Raw genomic sequence first — 27,333 nt, 5'->3', positions numbered from 1 at the left:
ACGGGAAGATGAGCTCTTATTTGAAACCATAGTTTGATTTAGGACTCGTCAGAGCCTGTTTTTAGTTGTTTCTCAGTCCAGGATGGGATTACTGACAGGTCTACTTGTGATTTGACCTTCATTCTTAATCTGTTCTCTTCTCTTTCCTTCTTCACTTGGACTCTGTCCATCCTCCTCTTGCCTGGCTTGATATTCTACTAACTGGCTTCATCAGAAGGTAATCCCCCTCATCATCATCATCATCATCATCATCATCATCATCATCACACTTCTGTTTTAGTCACATCTAACCGTTGTGTATGTTAAGACTGCTTCATGGGGGAAAAGAAAATATTTCAGTAGTGCGCTCCACTCGTGACGTTATCCGTGCTATTTACACAGATGATCCCCCCCCCCCCCCCCCCTCAATGACTATGTGAAAACATATTTTTGAAATGTTTGCAAATTTATTAAAAGTAAAGAAACTAAGAGATCACATGGACATCAGTATCCAGGAAGCTCAAAACTGATGCGTTGGTAAAGGGCACGTGGCAGTCCGCCTGCAGGGTCATCCCTACAGTGAAGCATGGTGGTGGCAGCATCATGCTGTGGGGATGTTTTTCAGCTGCAGGAACTGGCAGACCCATCAGGATAGAGGGGATGATGAATGCAGCGATGTGCAGAGTTTCTGGATGAAAACCTGCTCCAGAGCGTTCTTGACCTCAGACTGAGGCGACGGGTCATCGTTCAGCAGGACGACGACTCTAAACACAGCTGAGACGTCGAGAACGACTCCGTGAAGGTCCTGGAGGGGCCCAGCCAGAGCCCAGACTTAAATCTGGTTGAAAATCTCTGGATAGATCGTTTGTGCACCGACGCTGACCTGACGGCGCGTGAGAGATGCTGCAAAGAGAAGTGGGCTGTCCAGAGATAGACGTGCCGAGCTTCAGGCTCGTTATTCAAAATAACTTTTGTCATGTCATGAGGTGCTGTGTGTAGAGGAGAATTAAAAATAAACTATTCCATGTAGGAAGGCTGTAACGCAACAAAAAGTGTAAGAAGTGAATATTTTTCCGATGCAACGTTCAGGGACAGGATTGGGGTGGCCATGTTTGGATCCTTCACCTCCGATGAAATGTTTGAAGCAGACGTAGGTCTGGTTTCACTTTTTATTATGACTCACCCCGTTGCTCAAATCCAGCAACTGTACTTCTCTGGCTGCGTCTTCAGCTTGACGACAAAGCCCCCCCTCCACGTGAGGACGATGGTTGTAACTCGAGTTATCACTGGGACTAAGCCCCAATTATTTAATGTCATTTTCCAGATTTCTTTGAGCTCGAACACTAAAACACCCTGTGGTCGGTTCGTCTGCAGTTTGCACGTCACGTGACCAGTGTTCTATAAATAGCATGAGTGAAGAGCGCTGTCATTTCTTTCAGCCACGTTTTCCCACAAACACACGTCAGTCCACTCCTGTTTGTACATTTGAAGGTAAGATGGGAAATCTTGTTTTTGTCTGTAGGGCGATCCTTCCAGCTGTACTCCCATAACCTCATCGGGTTGTTTGAGCAGCTGAAGAAGTCTGGCCTGGTGGCTCAGTTCCAGACGCATCACTTCCCTGACAAGTCTTGGCTACGGTAAGATCAAAGTCCTGAATTTGAATCTGAATCAGTCTTTCTGGAAAAAGGTTTATTTTATTTATTACCGGGCGCTGCTAAAAGCCGAAGGCGGACAATAAAAGTGGCAGACTAAAATATCTCATGAAAAAATGGGCAGATTTTAATGAAACTCCCAGGAAATAATCATTTAATGCACCTTCAGAAATAAACATTTGGAGCCTACTCTATGGTCACCTCAGCCATTTATCCTTAGAAAAAACAAAAAGACAATAATTCGGTCAGTTTCTCAGACATTGTGCTAAAATGTGATGTGGTTGTGGATGAGTCGTTCACAACATAAACTAAACGTGACATCTCACGATATTATTTAATATTTTAGAGATTTGACCATAACGGCTAAAACTCCATTGTTTCTGATCACCAGATGATTTAAGGGTTCAACATGATTTAACACGTCGGATGTAGCTGAAGTTATCGTAAACGGGCTTTTTCTCACGAAAAAGAATCGGTGGGGGAGAAATCCTGATGAATCCTCCCACTGCAGTCAGGATCGTCACAGACTACGCTGCTGTCAACGTTTATTTCCTGCTGATGAGGAAACATCAGCTGTTATCAACCGAGGAGAAACGCTGTTCTGTAAATTAGTCAACGAGTTCGCCACCAGCCGCCGGTTCTGTGCTCAAACTGTCCCATCTCCTTCCACGAGTTCTTTGACTACCTTTACTAGTTGTGTTTTACTTTCTTTTTAATTTTTGCTGGAACAGTGTCATGTCGTCTGCAGTTTCTCACAGCACCGGCTAGCAGCTCCTCAGCAGACGCTGCTCAGAGATCAGCACATCGAGAACAAACACACCCATGAAGTTCAGGGTTACCAGCGACTCTGGAAATCAAGAATTATGTATCGATGCTAGTAGTTTAGTATCATTGAGCACATGTGCTGCTGCAGGTAGTCCATTTATCCTCAATGAGTGGCTCTGGTGGCGTTTATCTGATGTTATACGATATAATTATTATTTTTATTATTATTTTATTATACATACATATATACATATATATGTGCTGTGTGCACATGACTCCGCCCGCCATCTAAGATTCTGGGTTCTTCATCAAACTGAAATATCTTCTTAAATTTCAGGATTTACTCAGGGAACACTCAGGTAATTTTATTTCCATGCGATGCTGGGAACCCTGAAGTTCTGACCAATCCCACAACGATTAAGTTTGGTTTATACCTCTAGTCTTGCGTCTTGCCTACGCGGGCGCGTGACGGAACTTTTTGTAGCTTCCTTCTGTGACCGCCTGCTGACTCCCTGTCTTGTGCATTGCCCCCAGTCAGAGCTCGTCTTGCAGGCTATGCATCGCACATTCTGTGATTCATAGCTTCACGGAACAGCGCATGCTAATGGCATGATGCATGCTACTTCTGCATGTCGTTCTGCTGAGTCTGAGAATACATTTTCAAGTGGGGAAAAAAAACGTCCATCTTGCTGTCACTGCTGGCGTTTATATGCTTAGCTATGCATGTGACGTGCGCTACAGTGGCGGTGCTTCTTCTCCTGGAGGATAAACACTCCGAGACAAAATGTGTGAAACTACAACGACAGATCCGCTGGTTTACATCTTGTTGAAGTTTAATCCAGGCTTTACTGCGTCGTGCTGTGAGAACTACGGTAGTTCTGACTGGAGGCAGCGCACAAGACGGGGTGTCAGCGGGTGCTAAGAAAGGAAACGTACAACGAGACTCGAGAATGGTCCAGATCTCATGGACTATAAATCAGCCTTTAGTCTAAAACCCTGGATTGAAAGACGACGGGCGACGTGTCTTCCTTCAGGGACTGTTTGGCCGTTTGTGAGTTAAAGGATCAGGTCACATGATTGTTTTTTATTAAACATTTTTCTACACTCTTAGTTTGTTGTTGTTGGTGTAACATCGGTGAAACAAAAAGACCAAACATGCCGACACCCCTGATTCTAGACGTCAGTACGAGGTGTGGCCGTCACAACTTCTTTCTTTTTTCTCACCCCCTCAGGCGATTTGCTTTGACGACAAAGATCCCCGACACAAAGGGCTGTCATAAATGCTGCATCGGTGAGTGGCCTCTCCTCCCAACCACTCTTTTATTTCCCCAGTTATTCGTTTCATGAACCCATCCCAAATACACATCACAAACACGCGTATCGTGCACCCCTCAGATTTATGAATGAACGCTGAGGCCAGTTTTATGTCCAACTGAAACACGGACATGTTCTTTCCTTTGTCCAGTAAGAAACCCGTACACGGGCCACAAGTACCTGTGTGGGGCCCTTCAGTCTGGGATTGTCCTGCTGCAGTGGTATGAGCCCATGCAGAGGTTCATGCTCATAAAGGTCAGTTTGTTTCTCTTCCAGTTAAACTGTTTTATACATTTCTCAACTACTAACATGTTTTATCTTCATTCTATCATTCCTTTAACATTTAAGTAACCCGAAGCAGACATGAGAGCAGCGTGAATATGAAAAAGCAAAGAAACCTTAGGAAATACAAATAAATCTATAACTTAACAGATTTTACACGTTTTGAGTTACAGTTTGGTGTGGATGTAGATGAGCATAATCACCTTCACACGAGTGCCTGAACAGTGGCTGAAACTTGGTTGTATAAGAAAACATAAACAGGACCAGTAATCTGAGACAGATTTAAAAGAGAACGTTGTTTTAATTCATTAAAAATGCTAAAGGCTGGCTAAAAGATAAAAGTAACAAAATGTTGGCTAGAGCGTAAAAGTATCATAAAGTTATAAGTAACTAAAAGCTAAAAGAAGCAAAAAAATGGCAAAAGTTCATAAAATAGTTGCTAAAGCTAAAAGTTTCACAAGAATATACCGTACTTGCTGCTGTTCACGTCGCAACGCCGTATAAGTCACATCAGTCCAAATATGTCTAATAAAGTGGGAAAAATCATAAATAAGTCGTTTTGCCTTAAAAGTCGCATCTATTACGTCGCGTTTGTTACAACCCGGAAATGTGGGCCGGTGTTGTGCCAAAAATTGATAGGCTGCCAAATGGTGGCCACGGGGGCGTGCACGGGAGGACTTTAACAAGAATTTAACAAGATTAACACTTGAAAACAATTATTCGTTTGCTCGACATTATAATAAAGGTGTGTCTCAGTTGAACTTTTACTTAATAAATGCACTTTAATGGTCAAATCTGCTGCATTTCGTCGGGGCGGTGCAGCGAGATGAAGCTGATTTGACGGTTGCGCCAGGAGTTCCAGAGCGAGACGAAGGTGGCTTGGTATGGCAAGCCAAGTGTCTCATTAATAGCCACCTGTTAATGAGACACTTGGCTTGCCTTATTAGTCAAGTGAAAATGGTAGTGTGCAATATTTTCCATGTCAGAATTAATAAACTCATCAGTTCTCAGCCAAAAATTGTTTATAAATATGAGGGACAAACGTATATTAGTCACTTCGGTGTATAAGTCGCAGAACGTGCAAATTTATGCAAAAAGATGCGACTTGTACGGCGAAAAATACGGTAAATAAATCCAGTAGCTGAAGCAGATTTCAGAGAACAATAATTCTGAAGGCAGTGGAAAGATCTGTGTGTTTTTATGGATAAAATACATGTAAATAAATGTACATGTGTTTGCTTACGATGACGTCATTAAATGTGATGCCTTCAGTGACCTCATCTAGTCACTGAATGCATCACAGACATCCTCTGTTTTCTACAGCACCCTCAGCTCCACTCCTGCGGGGTGATGGGAAATAAAATCAGAGAAAAACAAAATGTGGGCGTTATTGTTTTTAATTTTTTACAAAGAATATCTTCTGTCCATCATGGGGAGGGCCAGTTCGAGCTGCCGCTCAGCGGACGGATGAATACGTTACAGCTCGTAATTCGTTATAAAACACACGGGTCAGGTCACGGATCAGGTCACGGATCAGGATGTTGGCAGGTCGTTGTTCCCTGAAGAGGGGGAATTAGAGTCCGTCCGTGCATGTTGTGAGGATGATAACTTGAAAAATAAGCAACGCACCGACTTCCATTTTGGCGTGTGGCTACAACTAAACACAAAAAAGCTTCCTTTCAAAAACTGGATTTCCACGTCAGTGTTCAAGATGGCTGCCACTGTGCATGCATGTTTCTGGTTTTATTTTGCTTAAAAGTAAAGTTTCCTGAGATGATTGTGGTGGCATTAAATTGTTTTTACAGACATTTCAAACTCCAAAGATTTTCACTTAATATCAGCTGTTTGTTGACAGTCAGAAGATAAAATGTAACCAGTTTTGTTTTATATCATTAAGAGCACATTCTGCTTATGCTTTGTTCATTTTAATGGCCACTACCTTACCTCGTCTTACCTTTACAGGTAAAAATGTAATGACTGCAGTTTTTGATGTTGTTTTTATGACGTAATCGTGAAGAGTGGAGCTGCAGCATGAACTCTCTGTCCCTCAGCTGTTTAACGCTCTAAAGCTCCTCCACGCTCGGAGACTGAACTGCAGCAAGATCAAACTGAAGAACGAGTTCTCGTTCGATCAGAAGCATTTGGAATATATTTTGTTCTCCCGTGCATGTGCAGGTTTCCTCCCACAGACCAAAAACGTGCATGTTAGGTTTGCAGGCGACTCAAGACTGTGCCTAGGTGTGAATGAGAGTGAATTTGTCTCGTTTGTCTCTGATGAACTGGAGACCTGTCCAGGTGTCCACCTCACTTAGAGACTGCTGGAGACGAGCACCAGCCCCCTAACATGCACAGAAAATAAAATGGATGAATGTTTTGTATTTGTTCATTATAGTTCTTTGAAAGAAATTTGCATTGGAAAAATTGGTGTCACAGCTGTTTGAATAATGAACATCTGTATCGACCCCCGAAACTGGAATGGGTGTGTCTCTGCTTCAAACTGGATTAACTGCACTGGTAGACGGGATCTGCTCAAGTTGTTTTCTTTGTGATCTGTCAACACGAAGTTAAAAGTCTTCGTCTGTCTTTGACTTTTTACCGGGCGCAGCACTTTGACTTCCCACTTCCAAACCCGCTGCAAGTGTTCGAGATGCTGGTTGTACCGGAGCAGGAGTATCCTCTGGTGTGCGTCGCCATCAGCCAGGGTACAGAGCCGGGCCAGGTGGTCCGCTTCGAGACCATCAACCTCAACTCCTGCTCCTCCTGGTTCACAGAAATGGGAACGAGTGAGTCAAACGTTCACTTCAAGTTTGTTGCCATCATTTCAATGCAGCCAAATGTTTTTAAACTCTGCGTTTTAATGAGAAGTCTTAACGGACAGCGTTCCAGGCACAGTTTGAGTTGTTGTGTGATACAAAACATACGTGCAAATATAATGGAAAAGGTGTTTTAGGATATTAGTTGTGTTAAAATATCATGAGAGTACAAACTACAGACAAGAGTGAATGAAATGACAGGACACAACGCAAACATTTAGTATTCTATATTCTATGATATTATATTTCTAAGTATTATCAGAAAATACTTAGACCGTGTAATTTTTATACACCCGTCCAAGGTGGGACATATTATTAGTCATTGTCCGTAGAAAAACCTTGTCTTGTCCCACCCATAACTTCTGATCTGCTAAAGATAATTTAACAAAACTTCATGCACATCTGCATCATCACTGGACGGAGTGCTGAGTAAGTTTTCATCCCTCTTGTCTCATCATTCTTTCATAACATACTGATTTGTTATTTTTCAGCCCTACAAGTTCATACAAACCCTGGCTGCCAAATATTATTGTGACTTTATTGTAATCTGTGCTACATTGAATTATTTAGAGTGTTAAACAGAGTTGTCAGAGTTGCACCTTGCCTCCTCTCAGGTAATCGGCAAGTGGATGCGATCCACGTCACGCAGCTGGAGAGGGACACGGTGCTGGTGTGTTTGGACAGTAAGTTCAGCTTCCTGTTTCTGCTCGGTTCAAATGTGCCTTTAACTGTTTTCATCATCTCAGGTGGCTCCGTTTTAACAATCAAACTTCTTCCTCAGAAAATATCAAGATCGTTAACCTCCAGGGCAAACTCAAGTCCAACAAGAAGTTGGCTTCTGAGCTCAGCTTCGACTTCTGCATCGGAGCGGTCGGTAAGTTTTCAGACGAGGAAAACGGTTCAAAACGTTTTCAACAAGTGTTTCTATGTCCTGCCCTCCATTTTTAATACCTGCAGAAGTTCCACTTTAAGTTCTGTTTGGTCCGATAATTGTTATGTTAAACGGACTGCAGTGGCCACTGATGGCTCTAGGCTAGATTTGCAGCTGCCATCTTGCTAGGTGCTACATGCATCACTGCCTGCTTTACATTAGCTGCTTCGCCATTAAGTTCGACTCCACTCAGCCTCGTCTTCTCGGTTCTTCTCAGGTGTAGGTGATTGTGACTTGTTTCCCCGCTCTGTAGGTGAGATCGTCACTGCTCGTTGTGTTCGAGCCACTCCGCTCGTTGTGGTTTTTAATCGTCCTGTAATCAGACTAATAATCGGCACTGCTTCTAAGTCCGGGTGTAGCCGTGCTGTGACATCATCTCTGATATCTTTATGTAAATGTGTTTGTTTGTTGTAGCGTCGGCTCGATCAGAGGAAGTGGAGGTTCAGATGTATTTTGCAGTTTTGCTGAGTGGGTCATCTGGTGATGTCGCTCAGTTGGCCAATCAACAGCTGCTGTCCGCCTGCGTAAAAATGTTCGCCTCAAAGCAGTTCGTTTGAAACCACGAACAAGATGGTCCCAGAAACCGGACTGAGTAGGGTGGTACCGGCACTGGGCAGGAATGTAACTGAAGCAGAACTGATGAGAGTTGAGTCGGAGGCAAAGCGCCATTTAACACGTTGCGTGAGCTACATGCTGTGTCATCGGTCTAAACACTTAAAATGGCCCCATTTCACTTTTAATGAAAACATCAAATGCAGTGTTTCTCCTACCATTATACAAGGAGGGCACCCTGCCTACAGAACCGAACCGTCCTTCCTCCCCATCGACAACTAGCTCTGATGTAGCGCTAAGCTAGCTGCCCTGAGCGCTTGCCTAGCTACAGAGGTAGCGCTCTGTTTTCTAGGATGTGTTTCCCCCTGGATGACTAATCTTGGCGGGGCGCTCATTTCTTCCATTATCTTTGATTTTTATCAACCTGGAATGTGTGGGGGGTTGCGTCTGTGTTTGTACCGACCGTTTCGGGGGTGAGGGGGAGACTGATCAGTTTGAGGGAAGCAGAGCGCTACCTCTAGTTTTTTAGCTAGCGCGTCTGTATTGCTACATCAGTGCCGGCAGATGTTGATGTGGGTGGGGGTGACAGTTCTGTTCGGTAGACAGGGCGCTGGGTTCTGTTAACCGGGCGGGGCGCCCTGCTTGTATAATGACAGGAGAAACACTGAACAGAGGAGAAAAGGCTAATGAGCTTCCCAACAAACTCATGCTGTGATAAACAAGTGCTACAAATAAAGTCATACAAAGTATTTGACTCATACTTTTAAAGAACAAAGGTAAATGCGTTCCACTTTGAAGTTCAGGTTCCAACATTTATAACGTTTAATGACAAAACTTTGTGCTTCTTGGCTGATTTAGTGTTTTTTCCTCAGATCTTTGTGGTCTGCTGCTGGCTGCAACTTAAAGGTGCCGTGAAGCACCTACCAAGATGGCAGCACACGTTTTCACCTCGTCTGCATAAACTGTACTGTGGTTGTGTGTGTTTTTTATGTTAATCTTACTTCACAGTTTTCAGTTTTGGGTGTCTTTGGTTTAAAATGATTTGTTAATTTAATTTTACTTCTTGAGTGCAGCGTTTATAAAGTCTTCACCCCCCCTGGTGATTTTGTTTTGGATGCAACCATCCGAGGCGTTGAGTACTTTGTGTAAGCGTTGTCTGCTAACATGCTAACCTGTGTGTCCTTCCAGTGTGCCTTCAGGACAGTGTCCTGGCCTTCTGGGAACACGGCATGCAGGGAAAGAACTTCAAGTCTAACGAGGTAAGATCTAAAGTACCCACTAATGAAAAAAACAAACTGATGATTTGCATCTGTTCAGCTGCTAAAACGTCCTTTAAGTTAACAAAGAATCCTTTTGTACATCCTTGTTTACATTTATCCTCCCTTTTAAAACCACTATTGGTTAAACATTCTTGATTTGTTCCATCAGTAAGAGTTTGTGTGAAACTTGTTGACACACACCTGCATGTGTGGCCAACCACACCTTCAGTTCTTGACCGTCTGTGCAGAATTCTGTTGTCTGGCTTAGTGTTCGAGTGGAGCCGGACGACGTTTCTTCTTGTGATGACTTTATTCACCTTTTCATTCATCAGTCAAGCTAAGCTGCACAGTAAAATATCAAGAGATCACGGGGAGGTGAAGCGTTCTCTTTTGATGAAAAGTGATACGACCGTCGAGGAGGCGCTCACCTGAAAGCTGGCCGGGGTCCTCGAGCGTTCGGCCGAGACAAAAAGGCATTTTCCAAGTCTGCGTTCAGCTCAGAAGTTCTCCTATAGCAAGGACTTCTGAAATGTCATGTAAAATTTATGTACGATCATAAATGCAACCCGTCGCACAACAGGGGCGATAAATTATTCATCCTTCGTCTTGTTAGGATCCTTCTGCTGAGGGGAAGGCGGTTGGGCTCGGCGATCCACGCTTGTCTCGGGTGGGCGCTCCATCGAACACCTAAGACTTTGTTTTCATTTAGACTTAAACGGATCAGGTCTCTGCCAGGCCGAGGCTTACACCTCGCAGGTGTCACCCTCCGACCCTTTCATATCTGTCAGCAAATATTCATGACCCGTCAACGAGTTTTTTAAAGGCGCTTCGTCTTTTACGCTACGAAGAGCCTCGTTGCACCTCGCCACCGGAGATGGGCAACCTTCTCGCAGAGAGGCGACGGCTCTGCGAGCCGCAGCCCGATGGGATTCATACTTTAGGTTTTCCTCTGCTTTCAGTACAACGGTCAGATTCCAGAAGTTCAACTCTGTGCTGCAGTCGGCTGGAAGCAGCAAGGTCAAATGTAAACCCTGGACAGAACAAGCGCAGCAGAATATCGTTTTGTTGGCTTCGATTGATCGCACGTCAGAGTTGATCCAAACACACTAGCATGTAAACACAGAGAGCTGCTTGGATGTGGTCTTCTGTGAACCGGGGTCGCTTCAGGGCCGTACGTGGTTCACCCTGGAGTCTGATGACCCTGGAGTTAAATTATATTGTGAAGAACCACAGTCATGTTGCTGTCATTCCTTCCTGATCGTGTTCTGGACAAACCCAGACTGGGTGGTGTCTGCAGGGACATTCAGACCTCCATGATGGAGAAACTAATCATCTCCACAGACGCATGGCTCGACACTGGAGAGCAGCTCTTCAGGAGCAGACTCAACTGTCCACCTACACCTCAATGATAAGGGACACTGCTGAGGACCAACCGGTCCAGACCGGCGGGGGGTGGGGGGTTAAGGAAGACGTTTACGTCAAACAAAAAAAACCACTGAAAACAGAAGATCTCCAAGTTCAGCGTTCTCAAACCTACCCAGAAGCGTTAGAGCTGGTTCCAGCTCAGTGAAGTCTTCAGACCGGCTCTGGTGGGGCACAGAGAAGACGGGTCTCAGTAACGAGGTCTCAGGCTGTGGGGTGCACCCTTTTATTGTCTAATTAACTTGGCTCTCGGTCATTCAAATTGTCTCAAAACAATGTCATGACCAACAAAACTTTCTGTACTAACACTACGCACAAAACAAACCAAATTATCTAGAGATCATGGAGCTGGACCCGTCAAGACTTGATGCTGGAACTGCTTTAAGGTGGCTCTCCAAGTCTACAGTTTTGGGGCTTGACTACAAATTCACAAACAGTTTTATATTTTTGAATGATTTAAATCATCTGTTGATGTTTTCATCTAGAACGGTAATATTTCTTGTTTTGGCTGAGCAGAAGGTGAGATTAGAGACGGCGAAGAGTCTCTGTGATGGTGTGGAGTTGTGTTTTCTACCCCCCACCCCACCGTGTCTTCAGATTAGCTGACAAGTCTTCATGTTCTTTCTTTCTAGGTGACTCAGGAGATTTCTGATCCAAGCAGAGTCTTCCGCCTCCTCGGCTCTGACAGGTTAGTACAAACAGCTACGTCTGCTCAGCTGGGATTAACATCTGGAAAAACTAATTGGGGAAAAGAGTTTGGTTCTAATCTTATCTCTGACATCAGTTTGTCTCGGAGCATTTTAGTTATTTGATTAGATCAAGTCCGGCCCCTCCCTTGGGTCTTTGGTATCCAGGCAATGGAAAAACACAAACAGTCTGTTCACCCCTGGTGAGTTGCACTCGTGGCTCTACTGTCATGTTTGTCTCTTCATTCTTCTCTTATTGTCACGAAGACGTTGGGAGCAATCGTTTCCTGTCGCATAAGAAAAAATTCAGACCAGATCCTCTTCATGAAGGTACAGCTTCAAACGTGAATCTGTGGCCTGTTGGCGTCTTTCACACGGAGGGAACTGTGCTGAATATTTCTGTAAGTCTGGTTTTAGTGAGCTTGATCATGAAGCTCTGCTGAGCACAGACTGAAGATCTGTGGACCTCCCCCTAACATAATCTAAAATCTGCACTCCCAGATCTCTCCAGGACAGTTCTTAAACACAGAGGAGGGATTTGAAATGTTAAAAATATTTGAATATAAAGAAGAAATGGCTCCTCGTTGAAGGAAACACTCCTTAATCTGAGGGGTTAGGAAGAGTCAGGATGGTTTGAGCACGAGCGACAGACATCGTGTCGTGCTTGAAGGTATCTGGTCTTTTTTTTAACGACAGAATTTAGTTACTAGAAGCAAAACTAGAAAGTGTTGTCCAATATGGATGGAGAAAAAAAAACTTTCAATCTGAGCCCCCTGAGTCTCTTCAGGCCAGCATAGCCTCTAAATTGAACCCACATTTTAAGGCAGGCGTCTGATTGTTACAAGAACTGTAAGTTAGTTATTGTAAAACTTTCAGAGCTACCAGACGAGCAGAATTTCATAAAACATTCATGTTGGGGGAATTAATTCTTCTCGTACCAACCCCAACAATCCAGATGTCTTTAATTAGTTAATAGTAGAAGATGTTCGTTAGCTTTGGGTTCTGTTACACCTGATGGTACAGCCTGGGGGGGATTATTGCATAAAAAAGCTAAAGGGAGAAAATCTGTAATGCAGTGAAATAATCCCTTTTGAAAATTGGGTTTGGGTTGCCGTGTTAAAATCCAAAATGGCCACCACAATAAATGTTTATATATTAACCTTTTGAGTTGGATGACTTGAAAAATGAGCAACGTGCCGACTTCCTTTCAGGTTTGTAGCTGCATCTAAGCGTTTATTGCTTAAAAAATAAATTTCCACAAATGATACGGGAGCCAAAGATCAGTCTCTGGTGGCCATGACCACCCCGGGCTCCTCCACTGCTCCTGGCGGAGGATAAAATGTGTCGTGGGAAAAAAAAAGATTCCCAAAACAACCAGGTGTCGATCCCTGCCTTCACCTGTCTGAGGTTCTGACCCGTTCTGAGCTCCCTGTGGGGTGCCAGCCCCCCCGCTCTGTCAGCTGCACACTGAGAAGTGTCGGGGAGTTGGTTCTTCACATGGCGGGGACATCGGCTCACGGCATGGTGTCGATGTGCTCCAAGATGATCGGAGGTTCTGACGGATCTTCTGATTCTTCGACTCTCTGAACAACAGGCTGATGTTCACGAAACGTTTTCTGTCACGCAAAACATGATCACCCTTTGGCCTCAGCTGATCAGACACGTGAGGGTTTTGACTGAAGGGTGAACTGATGATGGTGTTCCACAGGGTCGCTGCCCTACCTGTGGCATCAGAGCGTCGCCCGCCTCCCACCAGCCCCCCATGTTTTATTCACTGGTGCCTGGGCACTGCCAGCCTGGTTTGAGTGTCTCCACAGCTCTGTAATTTCATCTACTGGACCGGACGGTACCGGCTGTAGCTCGGCTGCTCTCCTGTCACCAGCAGACAGATTGTATGTGACGATGCGCTCACCCCTGTCCTGATCTGACATCGTTGTGTTGCTTAACGTGCACGACCGTTGTCTGAACGCCGATACGTCAACGTGCCCGACACGACCCGCTGGCAGCGCCGTGTTAAAGATCAAGCTTCCTCTCTGCTCTGCCGTCTGCTTCTGCAAAGACAAGAAGGCCATCGAGTGTTGGCCCATGCAGGTTTGTAGTGTTAGCAAAATACCTCCTGAAATACTTTGTGGCTTTTAATAAAACTCTTGACAGTAATCGTTGGATTTCATCTACGGCTGATCGTTCCCCATCGCAGGGAGAACAAGGGGAATTTGAAATACCCTTTGTCTGTCTGTGCACGTTGTGTCCGTGCACGTTGTGAGCATGATCATAAAATACGTAAGGTACCGACTTCCATTTGTCGTACGAAAGGTTTGTTTTGAAAGTGGGTTATCACATTAAAATCCAAGATGGAGGATCTGTCTGGAGGACCACTAGAAGCTGCTCAGAGCTGGACGGGTGGACAGGAAGAAGACGTCAAGCCTGTGGAAGAAGGTGCTGTGGTTAGAGGAGACCACTCACACCACCTCCCATCCTGCTGAGAACTCTGTCCCTACAGTGAGGCACGGTGGCGGCAGCATCATGCTGTGGGGAAACGGGTTCAAGGGACGATGGAGCAAAGAACTGAAAAATTCTTGAGGAACTTGTTGGGAGTCTTTCAAAGATCTGAGGCGGAGGTCCTCCTTCCAGCAGGACAATGACCCTGAACACACCGCTGAAGAACCCTCCTCTGGTCCTGGACTGGTCCAGACCTCAGTCCAGATGAGGATCTCTGTCTTAATTTAAAGACCGTTGGACAGAAACAACACCGTCCAACCGGAAGGAGCTGGAGACGTTTGGACACGAAGAATGGACAAAAAGTCCAGGACCCTGGATCCAGACCTGATGTTGGAACTGATGTCATCAGTGTTTGGGGGTGAACACTTACACACGTCCCGTTTCTTAGTTTTATGTTTTTAAATGAGTTCTCATTCATTTGAAGTATTTTTAAAAATTATTAATTTTGTAAAATTAATTATAAATTACTGGGGGGGGTGGACCTGCTGTTCATGGAGGACACATCATGGAGGACACATCATGGGGGACACGTCATGGAGGACATGTCATGGAGGACACGTCATGCAGGACACATCATGCAGGACACGTCATGGAGGACACGTCATGCAGGACACGTCATGGAGGACACGTCATGTAGGACACGTCATGGAGGACAGGTCATGCAGGACACGTCATGGAGGACACGTCATGGAGGACACGTCATGGAGGACACGTCATGGAGGACACGTCATGCAGTACACGTCATGCAGGACACGTCATGGAGGACAGGTCATGGAGGACACGTCATGGAGGACCCATCATGCAGGACACTTCATGGAGGACAGGTCATGGAGGACACGTCATGGAGGACCCTGGAGATGACGATAAAGATGTTCTATCAGTTTTCTAACCGCTCGGTTAAATAACTCCATGCTTGTGTTTTCTTGCAGGGTGGTGGTTCTGGAGAGCCGACCCACGGACAAACCCTCGATCCTGAAGAACATTTACATCCTCGCGGGTCACGAGAACAGTTACTGATCCTCCTCCAGAACCAGCTCCTCTTCTCGCCGTGAGGAGCAGCTCAGTCTGGGAGGAACCTCCAGGTTTGGACCTGCAGCTTTGACCCGATTGTTGGGAGATTCGGTGCTGACCTCTGACCTCTTGAGGACCAGCGTTCATCAGGAGGCCGATGTGGACCGGACCAGCTCAAAAGAACTTTTGAGCAGAACCTGGTGTTTTTATGACTGTACTGTGAAGTGAGTCCAGTTTCCTCCAGGCGTTCTTGACTAAAGTGCCATTAAAACTCACAGTGATTGTATTCTAAACAACGGGAGAGGAATAATAGTCTTTAACCGGATCGTTACCGGCAGCAGACGGCGTGAGGTTTTACCGTGGTTCAACGCCCAGGAGCATTGTGGGAGTTAAACCAGTATTTATGAACCTCGTCTTCAGAGGGAACGTTTGGTTTCCATTCGCTGACGGAGTCACGTCATTTTTACTGCTTTGTAACGTCGTCGTCTCCGCAGCGCTTTTAGAACTTGGATATGATGTACGTCTTCTCTTTTATTGACCTTTTACTTCCTAATATTTGCACCATTTAAGCACTTTTGTACATGTTTTTTATTTAAAATAAAAAGACGAACCGAGGGGCGACGCTGGGTTTCATCTGCAGTCCCTCTGAAAAATGTTTCAGGTTCACGTTTTTTGTAATAAAAAGCTTCAACGCGGCAGCATGAGCTGGGGTTCGTGCTGAGGCGGGAGCAGCGGATCGTGGTTCTGCTGGGAGCGCTGGAGACGGGTGAGTGTTTGTTTCCGTTCTCTTCCTGTTCGGACCCGCTCCCCTCGGACTCGGCTGCTCTAATTGGTCTCAGCGTGGCACAACTCTGAATCCTGCCGTCGCCGTAAAACAGCGACAAGGCTGACTAGACCAAAACTAGATCAACGGAGGTTTCTGTGGAACTGCAGCGTGAACCAGGAGCGCCACCAAGGGGGGGCAGAGGGGGGCAATGGACACCTTAAAAACATAAGTGATGTGAACTGTAAATTAAAAAATAAAGTTGACCTGTGTGTATCAGAAGATGATTCCTTAATGTTGAGACATTTTAACAGAGGGTGTGCGTGACTATAAATCTGACAACCATCAGCATAACAATGAAACGAAAAGTGAACTGTAAATAATAATAAATAAAAGAAAGTTGACCTGCGTACATCAGAAGATGATTCCTTACCACAAATATCCAGAAATGTATTTTTGGTGCCACCCCAGCAGTTTCAGTGACCAGATTCAAAGAGAACAATACGAAGTATTTTGGAAAAGTATTTCTTTATGAAAATATGTTTAAAAGGATGGATGTTACCGATACTAAACGTTAACTACTTATTCTCCACCAAATCAAAGGTTTCAGTTTGGGTGATTAAAATGACGCGACAGTGACAACAAACAGGAAATGTTCTAAAGAGTTGAAAGTGTTTAAACGTTGCTGAACGAGTTGCGTCATAAAGTGGATGTGAACAACGCCTTAGAAAGATTCACAATAATTCTTGATACATCGTCACATCTGCTCAGGTCTGGAAACCGAAAGCCCCACAGCTCCTTACTTTAAACATAATGTTTCAAAATAAAGCTTTAAGAGACTTTAAATCATTTCTACAGGACCGTTTTTGGAGAAGCTTCAAAAATAAAACTCAGCAGCCGTCTGCCGATTGAGCTGAACGTTTCATGTCCACTCAGGCTGCAGGTTAGACGCTTACTAATGTAGGAAAGAAGAAAAACAAATCTGGTGTGTAAACAGCCCTGTTTTCTCCCTGTGGGCGGAGTCAGCTGTTACCGTGGAAACCAGAAACGGCAGGAGTGAAGGTCCCAGGCGACACACTAAACCAGACATCCGGTGGTCTTCCCCTTCAAAATAAAACCAACCACGCCTTCTGAGAGCCGTTGAAGGAAAACACATCACCCGCAGCTTTAAACTGAGCATCTCATGATGGGGGTGTTGTTTTGGTCCAACCTTGTGAATTCTGTTCCCCACAGTCTCCTAAAACTTGGAAGACGTCACTAGACCTGTCTGCACTCGGGAGTTGTGTTGAGGGCGACTTTCGGCTACTACCACGTCTAACTTTAGCTCAGTGCTTGAAGTCACCGTCTCCTGAATGAGCTGAAAGTTTTGATGTATTAACAGCTAAAATCATGTCAAAGAGCAAACAACAAAAACAGTTTAAGCTTTTATTGCTTTAAACTTTTGCTGGAGGAAACGCTGTCAAAGTGAAAACCCAAAAACAATGATTAGGTTTATCACCAGAAGATGATGTAGAGTTTATTCAGATCATTGCAGCAGAAACAGTGTTTTATTTTGAAAAGCCTGACAGGAAGTGGGGGTGACCCTGTGTGACTTGGTGCCGTGAAGCTCGCTGCAGCTGTGAGCAGAAGATCTGCGTCTGCAGGAGGACGAGGAGCTGGATCAGAACATCTGCAAACCAGTGAGTCCAAACTCTTCCTTTTATTCTGAAAATCTGATTCCTGGTACCTTGAGGGGGTTCTGCTGGTTCTGTTGGACCACACATCTGTTCTGTTGGACCACACATCTGCTGCTGTTCTTATCTAAAGTCACAATCTAAAGTTCAAAAGTCCAGCTTGAACATTTTCTTTAAATTGCTTGTGAATGAGTTGTTTTTCTGTTTCCTCGCTCCGTTTTATTTGTTCAGCGAGAGTCCGTGCAGGAAAACGAGCTCAGAGTCTGTGCAATGCAAATGCTTCATTAAGCAGCCCAACTGTGGGGAGGCAGGTGTAGTGTTCCCCCCCACCTGCTGAAGAGCTCACCTGAACATGGTCCCTGCAGGACGAGCTGCAGCCTGGCTGTTCAGAAGAACTCCATCAGTGGAGCAGAGGCTGCTGAGAAAACAGCTGAAAAGCTTTCATCACTGACGTTAACGAGCTGAATTTAATCTGCTGACAATTGTTAAAAGCAGGAAAACAGCTGGAATGTGTAGAAAAGGCTGAAAAGAGCAGATCAGCTGAAATAGAGTCTTAACGGATTACAATCTGAAATGAGCAAAAATAAAGTAGCTGTAAAAGCTCTTAAAAAGTTTAAGTTATTCTAAATTGACAAACAGATTTTCAGAAACGGATACAATTAGCAGGAAAGCACCTTTTTAGAAATGGATGAAAAACAAAATTTTGCTTAAAAAATCTGAATGGAGGATAAAAAGCTAAATAAAAGGAGGTGAAATTGGCAGAAAAAAACAGCTGAAATGAGCAGAGAAAAGCTTTAATTAACAGAAAGAAACAAAAAGGTTGCAATTATTGGAAAGAAGCAGAAAAGGTGGAAAGTGACAAAAGCTAAAAATGTATAAAAAGTAGCTGAAAAAGCAAAAATATAAAAGCTGAAATTAGCAGAAAGAAGCTGAAAAAGCAGAAGAAAAGCTGAAATGAGCAGCACCACGGCTGAAGAAGCTAAATATTTCAAAAAGTGACAATTACACGAACTCCCAAAGTCACAGCAGGAAAGTCCTGAATGAGCCGAACGTTTTGAGAAGAGAGTTGCTGAAACCGAACAGAAACTGCAGAACGAGTTCTGTGCTGAAAACTGGGCTCAGTAGAGACGAATCTTTGAAACATCGAGAAAATAAAAGCATCTTTAAACGCTGAGCCGGTTTAAACTACAGCTGCATTTATTCTGCAGTTTACCCGTTAATCACTAAAACGCTCCTCGGTCAGGAAGAGTGCTCAGACTTCAGTGTTTGTAACTTTTATATTTATTTCACTTTATTGTGTGGATGAATCTTAAATCGCTCAGACTTTTGAGATGCTGTTTTTAGCCTTGTTCTGTTTTATCGTTGATAATTTCTGCCTTTTGTGCTTTTCAATAATTAGTTTTTTATGCTGCTTTCATCTGCTTTTCTGCTGATATCAGCCTTTTTAGCTTCTCTTCAGTTAATTTCAGCTTTACGTGCTCGTTATTTTCGTGCTTTCAGCGAATATCAGCTAACCGTTTGGAGATTAAACATTTTCGGCTGGTTTCAGCTTCTTCTGTAGCTTTCAGCAAAAACATAAATGAATAAATAAAAATAGTTCAGCAGAAAACATCCACGCTGATGTTAGCAGGAAATTACGTTTCTGTTTTTCTCTTGGGAATACACTGAAATGTTTTCAGTTCCTTTACAATTTCAGCTGGTTTTGCTTGTTTTACCTCCTTCAACAAATGTTCAGCTCTTCAAGTTTTGCAGAAAATATGTTTGTAGTTCAGTTTTCTGATTTATAAAACGAGTTTTCCTCCACCTTCATGCTGAGACGTGATGGTGAAGTTGATCAGCCTCAGTCGTCCCGCCCGTTTCCTGCTCCTGAAGCATCTGTCGTGGAAAAAAGGGATTCCCAAAACAACCGGGCGTAGACTTCATCAGATTTGTTTCACAGCTGTGGAGAGAAGCCAGCAGTCACCGAAGATCGGTGCTTTCACCTGTCTGAGGTTCTGACCCATTCTCACTTCCTGAACAGAAAAACATCTGTTGTTTAGAAACAACCAGTCCTGTCTGGCTGTTTTCAGACCCCAGCTGCAGTCAGAAGCTGGAGGGAATCTGGGAACCAGCAGCTCTCAGGAACTGTAATATCAATCAGACCCGAGGATAAAAGAATGATCTCTTGCCGTCCATTTACTCACATGTCACATGAAGACGGATAATTACATAGAACTCGTGGAACATTTTAATGTCATGTAACGATAAAAGAGCAGTGGAAGTTCTGGAGCATGGTGAGTGTAAATAAACACATTCTCTTGACATCTAACACTGTTCTCCTGACAAGGATGGAGAAGTACGAGAAGATCGGGAAGATCGGCGAGGGCTCCTACGGCGTCGTCTTCAAGTGCAGGAACAGAGACACGGGACAGATCGTGGCCATCAAGAAGTTCGTGGAGTCCGACGACGACCCCATCATCAAAAAGATCGCGCTGAGGGAGATCAGGATGCTGAAGGTGACGGCGCCGTCTGCACCGAGTCCCTGCCGATCGTCACATCTCAAGTTAGAGGGGGAACACTTTGTAGAATAAAACATTTTGAGCTTCTTAGTTTTGCACCGAAGTCTCTGCTCGGACTCGGAGTTTGATTTCCCCTCGAACAAAAAGACAAAACGTTGCGTCGCGTTTGTTTTTCTACAAAAGCCGCAGTTATCAAAGACGCGCTGATGCAGTGGTGTGTTTTTAATTAGTCACGCCGAGAGCAGCCAGCTGGACAACAGGAAGTCATAAATAGACTGGTTGCCAGGGGCAACAGCATCTTTATCACCTCCTGTTTACAGAGGGGACCACAGACAGGAAGACACTTCGGCTAGTTTTTACAGATGTTTATGGTGTGTGGGTGGGTGTGTGGGTGTGTGTGTGTGTGGGGTGGGGGGGGGTAGTTTTTGTTTCAGGTTGTCTTGTATGGACCAATTTTACAAAAAAATCATGCATTGTGGGAACCAACTGCTCTTTATGGACCAAAGCCAGGTCCCTATAAGGAGAAGTCTCGTTGGGGGTGGGGTTAGGCATGTACTAGTAAGGGTCAGGGTTAAGGTTAGGGTCAGGGTCAGGTTATAGAAAGTGAATGGAAGTCAACGCAAAGTCCCCAAAAAGTATGTTTACAAGAACGTGTGTGTGTGTGTTACAGCAACTGAAACACGCCAACCTGGTGAATCTGATGGAGGTGTTTCGCCGTAAACGGAAGCTTCACCTGGTGTTCGAGTACTGCGACCACACGGTGCTCAACGAGCTGGACCGCCATCCCAGAGGGTGGGTCTGTCCCCGTCTGTCCTCACACAGAGTCCTGGTAGTCGGGTCAGTAAATTAAAGGCCGATCGTTCCTTCATGAACTGCACATCGCCCGCTGCGGGCTCGGAGTAGAGCTGCTGCTCCTTCACGTCGAAAGGAGTCAGCTGAGGAGGTGCATCTGATCAGGATCCCGTCTGAACAGTCCCCGGGGCAGACCCAGAACTTTCTGGAGCGATGGTGCATCTTCTCTGTCCGGGGAACGTCTCAGGATCCTCCAGGAGGAGCTGCAGAATTGGGGGTCTGGGTTTCTGTCCTGGACCTGGTGCCTCTGAGGCCGGGATGGATGGACAATCACTTTATACACAATGTGTCAGGACTCAGGTTCTGGCTGACTCTCAGCTACTACCACACAAGTTGTAGCTCCATGTCTGTAAAACTGACGGAGCAGCTTTTTCAAGCTTGACATTGATTAGCTGTGGCGGCCATCTTGAATTGCTTTGACTTTTACAGTCGATACGTTTTGATGAGCATCCAGTGATTACTCTGGTAGAGCTTTATTAAAATCTGTCCAGTGGTTGATGAGACATTTTGCTAACAGACATGGTCGTCAGCCAAAACATTATCGCCCTTTAGATTCTTCAATTTGTACTGATGAGATTGACATATATCCATCTAAACGATGGACCGGTGCGTCAATAAGTTTGATCAGTACGAGTTTATAAGTTTTAAATCGTCACATTTTGTTCATATTTACATTTTGAAACGTCTCAACTTTGTCGGGTTGTGGTTTTATCTCTGAGCGTACGATACGCTCCATCCAGCTGCCATCGTCTCCGAGGAGGCTGAGCAGTTCTCTGTGGCATGCGAGCCCAGATCCTCGTCCTGCTGGTCTTCAGGGAGCCCCCAGTCTGTCGAGTCCCCCCCTCCGGGTCCCTCCGGGTCCCGCCTGCAGCGAGGCTTTCAGAGGACACAAAAGAGGAGACGAAGACGCAGACACAGAGGGTGAAGATTGTAATCGTCAGCCACAAGGCTGGAATTAGTTATTGCCACAGCAACGCTGATAAACGGCTGCGCCTGAGCCAAGAGGGTGTGGGACACCGAGCAGCAGGACCGTCCTTCACTGTCGACCACAACCTTCTGAAGAACTGGGACAAAGAAAATACCAGTACAAACAATCCTGACGCTGCTCAATAATCCAGGAAGAAAGATCAAACAAAGTAGAGTCAGGACCTCTGGACAGATTCTTCTTGTTGAAACGCTTTTATCCAAAGGACTTCTTCAGTCTGAGGAGCTGCAACAGACTCAGTCTTATAAATAGCACCTTCTCATGGTGCATCAACCAGTTTGTTGTTGACATCCAGAACCAACTGTTCACATGATGGAGGTCCATCAGTCTAACAACCGATCATTAGCGCCCTGATGGCCACTTGCTATTCACTGAGGGTTGAGTGATACTATCAATCACAGCGTTGTAGGAGGGGACAGTTTAACACGGAGGCTCCGCCCCTGTTTAATGATGGACGGGTTCTCTTCACAAAGATGGCCTCCTTTACTGCTCTTTCAAACCATCGTTCCTCTCTGTCCAGGATGTGAACATCTTGATCCCTGGAAGAGTGACCTCTGACCTGGAGATGAGTGTAGACCGCAGATATTGCAGAAGAAGAATCCGTCCAGAGGACCTGACTCTACTTTGTTAGATAAACGTAGAAACCACTTTGGGTTTTGACTGATCAGTGATGTCATGAAACGGAGCTGTTGGAGCTGTTGGAGCTGTTGGAGATGTTGGAGATGTTCGATGCTTTTTATTAAACTTCATCTTGGTTTATTGGACAGTTTGCTGCTTTCTTAATATTTGGTGAATGTGTGAAGATCTGTTTTATTTTGTAGGAGGGAATCTAAAGATTTGTTTTATTTTGTAGGAGGAAATCCAAAGATCTGTTTTATTTTGTAGGAGAAAATCCAAAGATCTGTTTTATTTTGTAGGAGGAAATCTAATATACAAATATAAAACCTGAACTGATCTGCTGAAAATTCTTTCTCCGCCTTTAAAATGTTCACTGGTTGTTTGAAACTGAACTAATCTGAATCTTCTGAAACTAAATGGCTCAAAACGTCCTGATGCTCAATAATCCAGGTAGAAACACCTGAAAGAGTTCAGTCTGGTCCTCTGGACGTTCAAAAACAAACAACAAGTAGAAACGCTTCGTCTCAGACGTCCTCAGTCTGAGGTGCTGTTTTCAGCTCAGTCTTATAATTGCTCAAACTTTTTTCATTTTTTTTTGTGGTGGGGTGAAGGGGGCGGGGCCATTGTAAATATGCCCCGCCCGTCCATGTTGTTAGTAAAATAACTTGAAAAGAGAAGAAACCTTCAGAACAAAAAGTGACCGTTGTGTTTTTTGTGTCGTCAGCGTCCCGGAGCATCTCGTCAGGAGTATAACCTGGCAGACCGTCCAAGCCGTCAACTTCTGTCACAGACAAAACGTGAGTGTGCGTGTGCGTGTGCACGTTCTCCTCCTGCTTCACGGCTCCTTTTGTATTTTAACAAGAATTCCTTCCTCCTGGCTGAGCAGCAGTTAATGTTTTACTTAGACAACAAATGCTACAAGGGCCCCTTTTGACTGTGGGTCTCACAAAGTCCAGACCCCCCCCCGGGCCCTCCTTTCTTCTCAGCATCGTAGATTTGTGCTCGTCGTGGCGCTGAGACGCTGCTGCTTGTGTTCCTGCAGTGTATCCACAGAGACGTGAAGCCGGAGAACATTCTCATCACCAAACATCAAGTCGTGAAACTCTGCGACTTCGGCTTCGCCAGGATCCTCAGTGAGTCTCGGGAGCTCCTCCTCAGCAGCTGGTGGAGCCCTGGGGTCGTTCCACCGCCTCCGTGTTGGGCAGTTGGGGGTTTGAAACAATTTAAAGTGCTGCCATTAAAACTGGATGATTTAGATAAACTTTAATGTGAAGATTTTAAATAAAACTCAGTATAATTTAGATGAAGTCGCTCTGTTTTAAAGATCTACAGCTAAAGTGCGACTGTAGCCTGGAGTTGTGTCGTCCTGATCCATTTTGTGTTTTGTTCACAACCAGCGGGCCCGGCTGACTACTACACGGACTACGTGGCGACTCGCTGGTATCGGGCCCCCGAGCTGTTGGTGGGGGACACGCAGTACGGCCCCCCCGTTGACGTGTGGGCCATCGGATGCGTGTTCGCCGAGCTGCTGTCCGGAGTTCCTCTGTGGCCCGGGAAGTCCGACATGGACCAACTGTACCTGATCAAAAAGACTCTTGGTAGGATGGTTCTGGTCCTGGTGCCATAAGGTCCTCAGGGGCCACTGGAGGAAAAGTACTACTCCAGGTTCTAAGTACTACATGAAATAAAACTATAAATTAGAACATTAACAAGAACAACTCATGTAAACAGAAACACTGCACATATTTGCTCAGTGCACGCTTGTTGACATGTTGAAACTGGACGCTGTTGTTGGTCGGTGACGTTGGTTTGGTCGCCCTCTGCAGGAGAGCTGATCCCTCGACACCAGCAGGTCTTCAGCAACAACCAGTTCTTCTGTGGAGTCTCCATCCCAGAGCCACAGGAGAAGGTCAGGCTCACATCTGGCCACACCTGGACGCCCTTTGACCTCACACATTTCAGCTTCTTTTCTTCAGAAACTGTCAAACTGACATCCAGCTGCCATGTTTTCAAAAACCTCCTCCTGTTGGCTTTTGTAGGAACCTTTGGAGCAAAAATATCCAAACGTGTCGCATCAAGCTGTGGGTCTGATGAAGGTAAGACAAAAGATGTTGTGGTTTCAAACTTGGTTGGTGTGCTCCTAAAGCATGGGAGAATAACTGGTATTTAATGCTTCATTATTTTATTTTTTTACCACAGCATCCGGGCATGACCAAACCTGAAACTTTACTCCAAAACACAACTCTACCATCAAACGTCGACATAAAACATCCAGTTATCACTTTCTTGGTCTGGTGCTCAACTCATCGACATGTTTATAATTCACCACTGTTTTAGCCCCGCCCACTAACTACAGGAATTACATGTTTTAATCATGAACGTCATTCTCTGACCTGCTTTACCACGTCGTCTCGTCCAGTTCATCCATCTGTCCGTTCGTACACGTTGTTCTTTGCCTTGTTAAAATCCAAGATGGCTTCCACCTTACATGTTTATATGCAAACCGGCCACCTTGAGTGAACTTTGGTTTCTAGTTTTTCTATTGATTAAAGTATAATTTCCTGAAATGATTGAGGTGGCCATAAGATAAATCCATGGTGGCCAAGGCCACCATTTGCCACCCCCTGGCTCCACCACTGCACCTGGTGGTGGATGCGCTGCCTCACACCCTGGTCTTCTACGGTGTAACTCTTGAACCAAAACATTAGTTTTCTTGTACTTTCTGTTCAAGTCCAGTCCAGAAAAACACTCATATCCAAAACCACAAACATTCACTACGTAAACCCCTCAGCTAGGGTGGACATTAGAGTGAAGAGCGACCATCCTGCATGTTTTAGATGTTCCTCTGCTCCAACACACCTGTTTTTACTCACTGGGTGATTAACTGGCCTCTGCAGAACATAAAGAGTTAAATCAGGCGCGTTGGAGCAGAGGAGTAAGTAAAACATGTAGGATGGTGGCCCTCAAGGACCACTATTGGGACTCAAAAGATTCAGATATACTGGTAAGCTTCAGACGTGGTGAATATACTATCATGGCGTGGGGAATTAAATGTTAAGAAGTGGTGTTTTTCTCACAGCGTGTGGGCGTGGCTACACCTCAAACTGTCGACTCGCCGCTAAAAACAAAATATTGTAACTCCCGTAAAAACATCTGGTCTGCTCTGAAGTGCACACCTTTGATCTCCAAATGGTCTTCCAACATGTCTGCATGTCAAAATGCTCCATCAAGCTGAACTCGTTGTCAGATAACGGACATCAAGTTGACGGTGCTGGCTGTTGAAATCTGACTTTTTAATGGGCAGCTGGCGCTGGCTGCCATCTTGAATTGGGTTGACTTTAATGATCATATTCCAGTTGTTTGCTTTGACGCTCCTGTATATTTTCAGCTAAAATGCGACGCTGCTGTTTTTGCTCGTCCTGTAGAGCTGTCTGAGGATGGACCCGGCTGAGCGGCTGAGCTGCGAGCAGCTCCTCCAGCACCCCTACTTCGACAGCATGAGAGGACGCAGCGAGAGCTCGTCTCGGGAGCGGAGCCGGAACGTCGACAGGAGGACTCTGTTACCTCGCAGACAGCTGCCCCCGGGGGTGAGCACTCAGCCGCACACCCTCCTCCACGAGCCCCACGTTCAAAACTATAAACGCTCCTCTAAACAAACTCAAGCTCTAAAAGTTTATGGAAGACGAATGACCGGAATCAGAAATGTTTGAACACGTCTCAGTTGAGATTTATTTGGATGCTCATTTTTCTGTTCCCCTCACTTCACGTACGACTTTGAACTTTTTTTTGTCCCTCATCGTGGAGCAAAGAGGAAATCGCATCTGTCCGTCTTGTTGTGACCATGATGACTTCAAAAGAAGCGAGGGGCCGACCTCCAGGTTGGGTTCTTTCAAAGTTTGGTTGCCAAATCAAAATCCAAGATGGCCACTTCCAAAAGATGTCATCATCATGTTTCTATACATCGATGACATTGTGCTCTGCGGTCGACCAATCACACCTGAGATTCACCCAGGTGGAGCAGGGGGCAGCTCCGTCAGTGCACGAGTGGCAGTTTGGGTGTCTTGCTCAAGGACACCATGACATGTTGGCATGGCGAGGAGTTGAACCTGTGACTTTCTGATCCAAAGCCGGCTGCCCTACTATTGCACCACAAAGATTAATCTATGGGGGTCAAGGTCACCATTGGTCACCACCTGGTTCTGCCATTGCACCTGGTGGTGAATTAAAAAATATCTGGTTTAATAAACATAAAAACATTTAGGTTTATTTCATTTCCTGCAAAAACACTCTTCAGGAAAACGACAAACATTCGCTCTTCAGATCCCTCAGTTTTCACGTTGGTTCCTGCCGTGTTATTAAAAATAACCCCTATTATTTCACATTATTTCTTTAGTCACCCCCGACTGATCGGCTGTTTGTTTTTCAGGTTAATGAAGGTTTGAATCAAACTCCGAACTCAATCATTAGATAAACATCTGACTTTTAACATCAGCCGGACTCCAGATGACCCCCACAGATAATCAGAAGAATACCCGAGTGTCAGTTTTACAGATATTGAGTTAAAGCTGACGCAGTATTGGCTCAGAGTCATCCAGAACATGTAACATTACTATTATGACTATTACTGTTGTTATTATTATGACTATTATCATTATTACTATTGTTATTATGGCTATTATTATTATTACTATTATTATTATGACTATTACTATTATTATCATTATTACTGTTGTTATTATTATCATTATTACTATTGTTATGACTATTATTATTATTATT

The 27,333-nt window shown here is 44.9% G+C and overlaps 2 protein-coding genes across 2 annotated transcripts in view; both read left to right on the top strand.

Annotated features, from left to right (window-relative positions):
* Positions 1–15,776, top strand: part of map4k5 (mitogen-activated protein kinase kinase kinase kinase 5) — a 50,122-nt gene extending 34,346 nt beyond the window's left edge. The window contains exons 26-35 of the mRNA XM_037694615.1: positions 215–217; positions 1,502–1,616; positions 3,629–3,687; positions 3,862–3,965; positions 6,598–6,775; positions 7,420–7,488; positions 7,587–7,679; positions 9,477–9,547; positions 11,602–11,657; positions 15,084–15,776. Coding sequence (XP_037550543.1) covers positions 215–217; positions 1,502–1,616; positions 3,629–3,687; positions 3,862–3,965; positions 6,598–6,775; positions 7,420–7,488; positions 7,587–7,679; positions 9,477–9,547; positions 11,602–11,657; positions 15,084–15,171 — 836 coding nt within the window. The 3' untranslated portion in view covers positions 15,172–15,776. The remainder of the gene's footprint in view (positions 1–214; positions 218–1,501; positions 1,617–3,628; positions 3,688–3,861; positions 3,966–6,597; positions 6,776–7,419; positions 7,489–7,586; positions 7,680–9,476; positions 9,548–11,601; positions 11,658–15,083) is intronic.
* A 1,752-nt stretch (positions 15,777–17,528) lies between these two features.
* cdkl1 (cyclin-dependent kinase-like 1 (CDC2-related kinase)) overlaps positions 17,529–27,333 on the top strand; it is a 10,592-nt gene continuing 787 nt past the window's right edge. The window contains exons 1-9 of the mRNA XM_037694643.1: positions 17,529–17,607; positions 19,928–20,096; positions 20,770–20,891; positions 23,279–23,351; positions 23,597–23,687; positions 23,952–24,152; positions 24,381–24,463; positions 24,594–24,650; positions 25,980–26,141. Coding sequence (XP_037550571.1) covers positions 19,929–20,096; positions 20,770–20,891; positions 23,279–23,351; positions 23,597–23,687; positions 23,952–24,152; positions 24,381–24,463; positions 24,594–24,650; positions 25,980–26,141 — 957 coding nt within the window. The 5' untranslated portion in view covers positions 17,529–17,607; position 19,928. The remainder of the gene's footprint in view (positions 17,608–19,927; positions 20,097–20,769; positions 20,892–23,278; positions 23,352–23,596; positions 23,688–23,951; positions 24,153–24,380; positions 24,464–24,593; positions 24,651–25,979; positions 26,142–27,333) is intronic.

Source organism: Nematolebias whitei, chromosome 21 (genome assembly GCF_014905685.2).
Source record: "Nematolebias whitei isolate Nwh7 chromosome 21, NemWhi1, whole genome shotgun sequence".
Taxonomy (NCBI): Eukaryota; Metazoa; Chordata; class Actinopteri; order Cyprinodontiformes; family Rivulidae; genus Nematolebias; species Nematolebias whitei.
The sequence above is the reverse complement of the archived record's forward strand: the minus strand, read 5'-3'. Positions and strand labels throughout refer to the sequence as shown.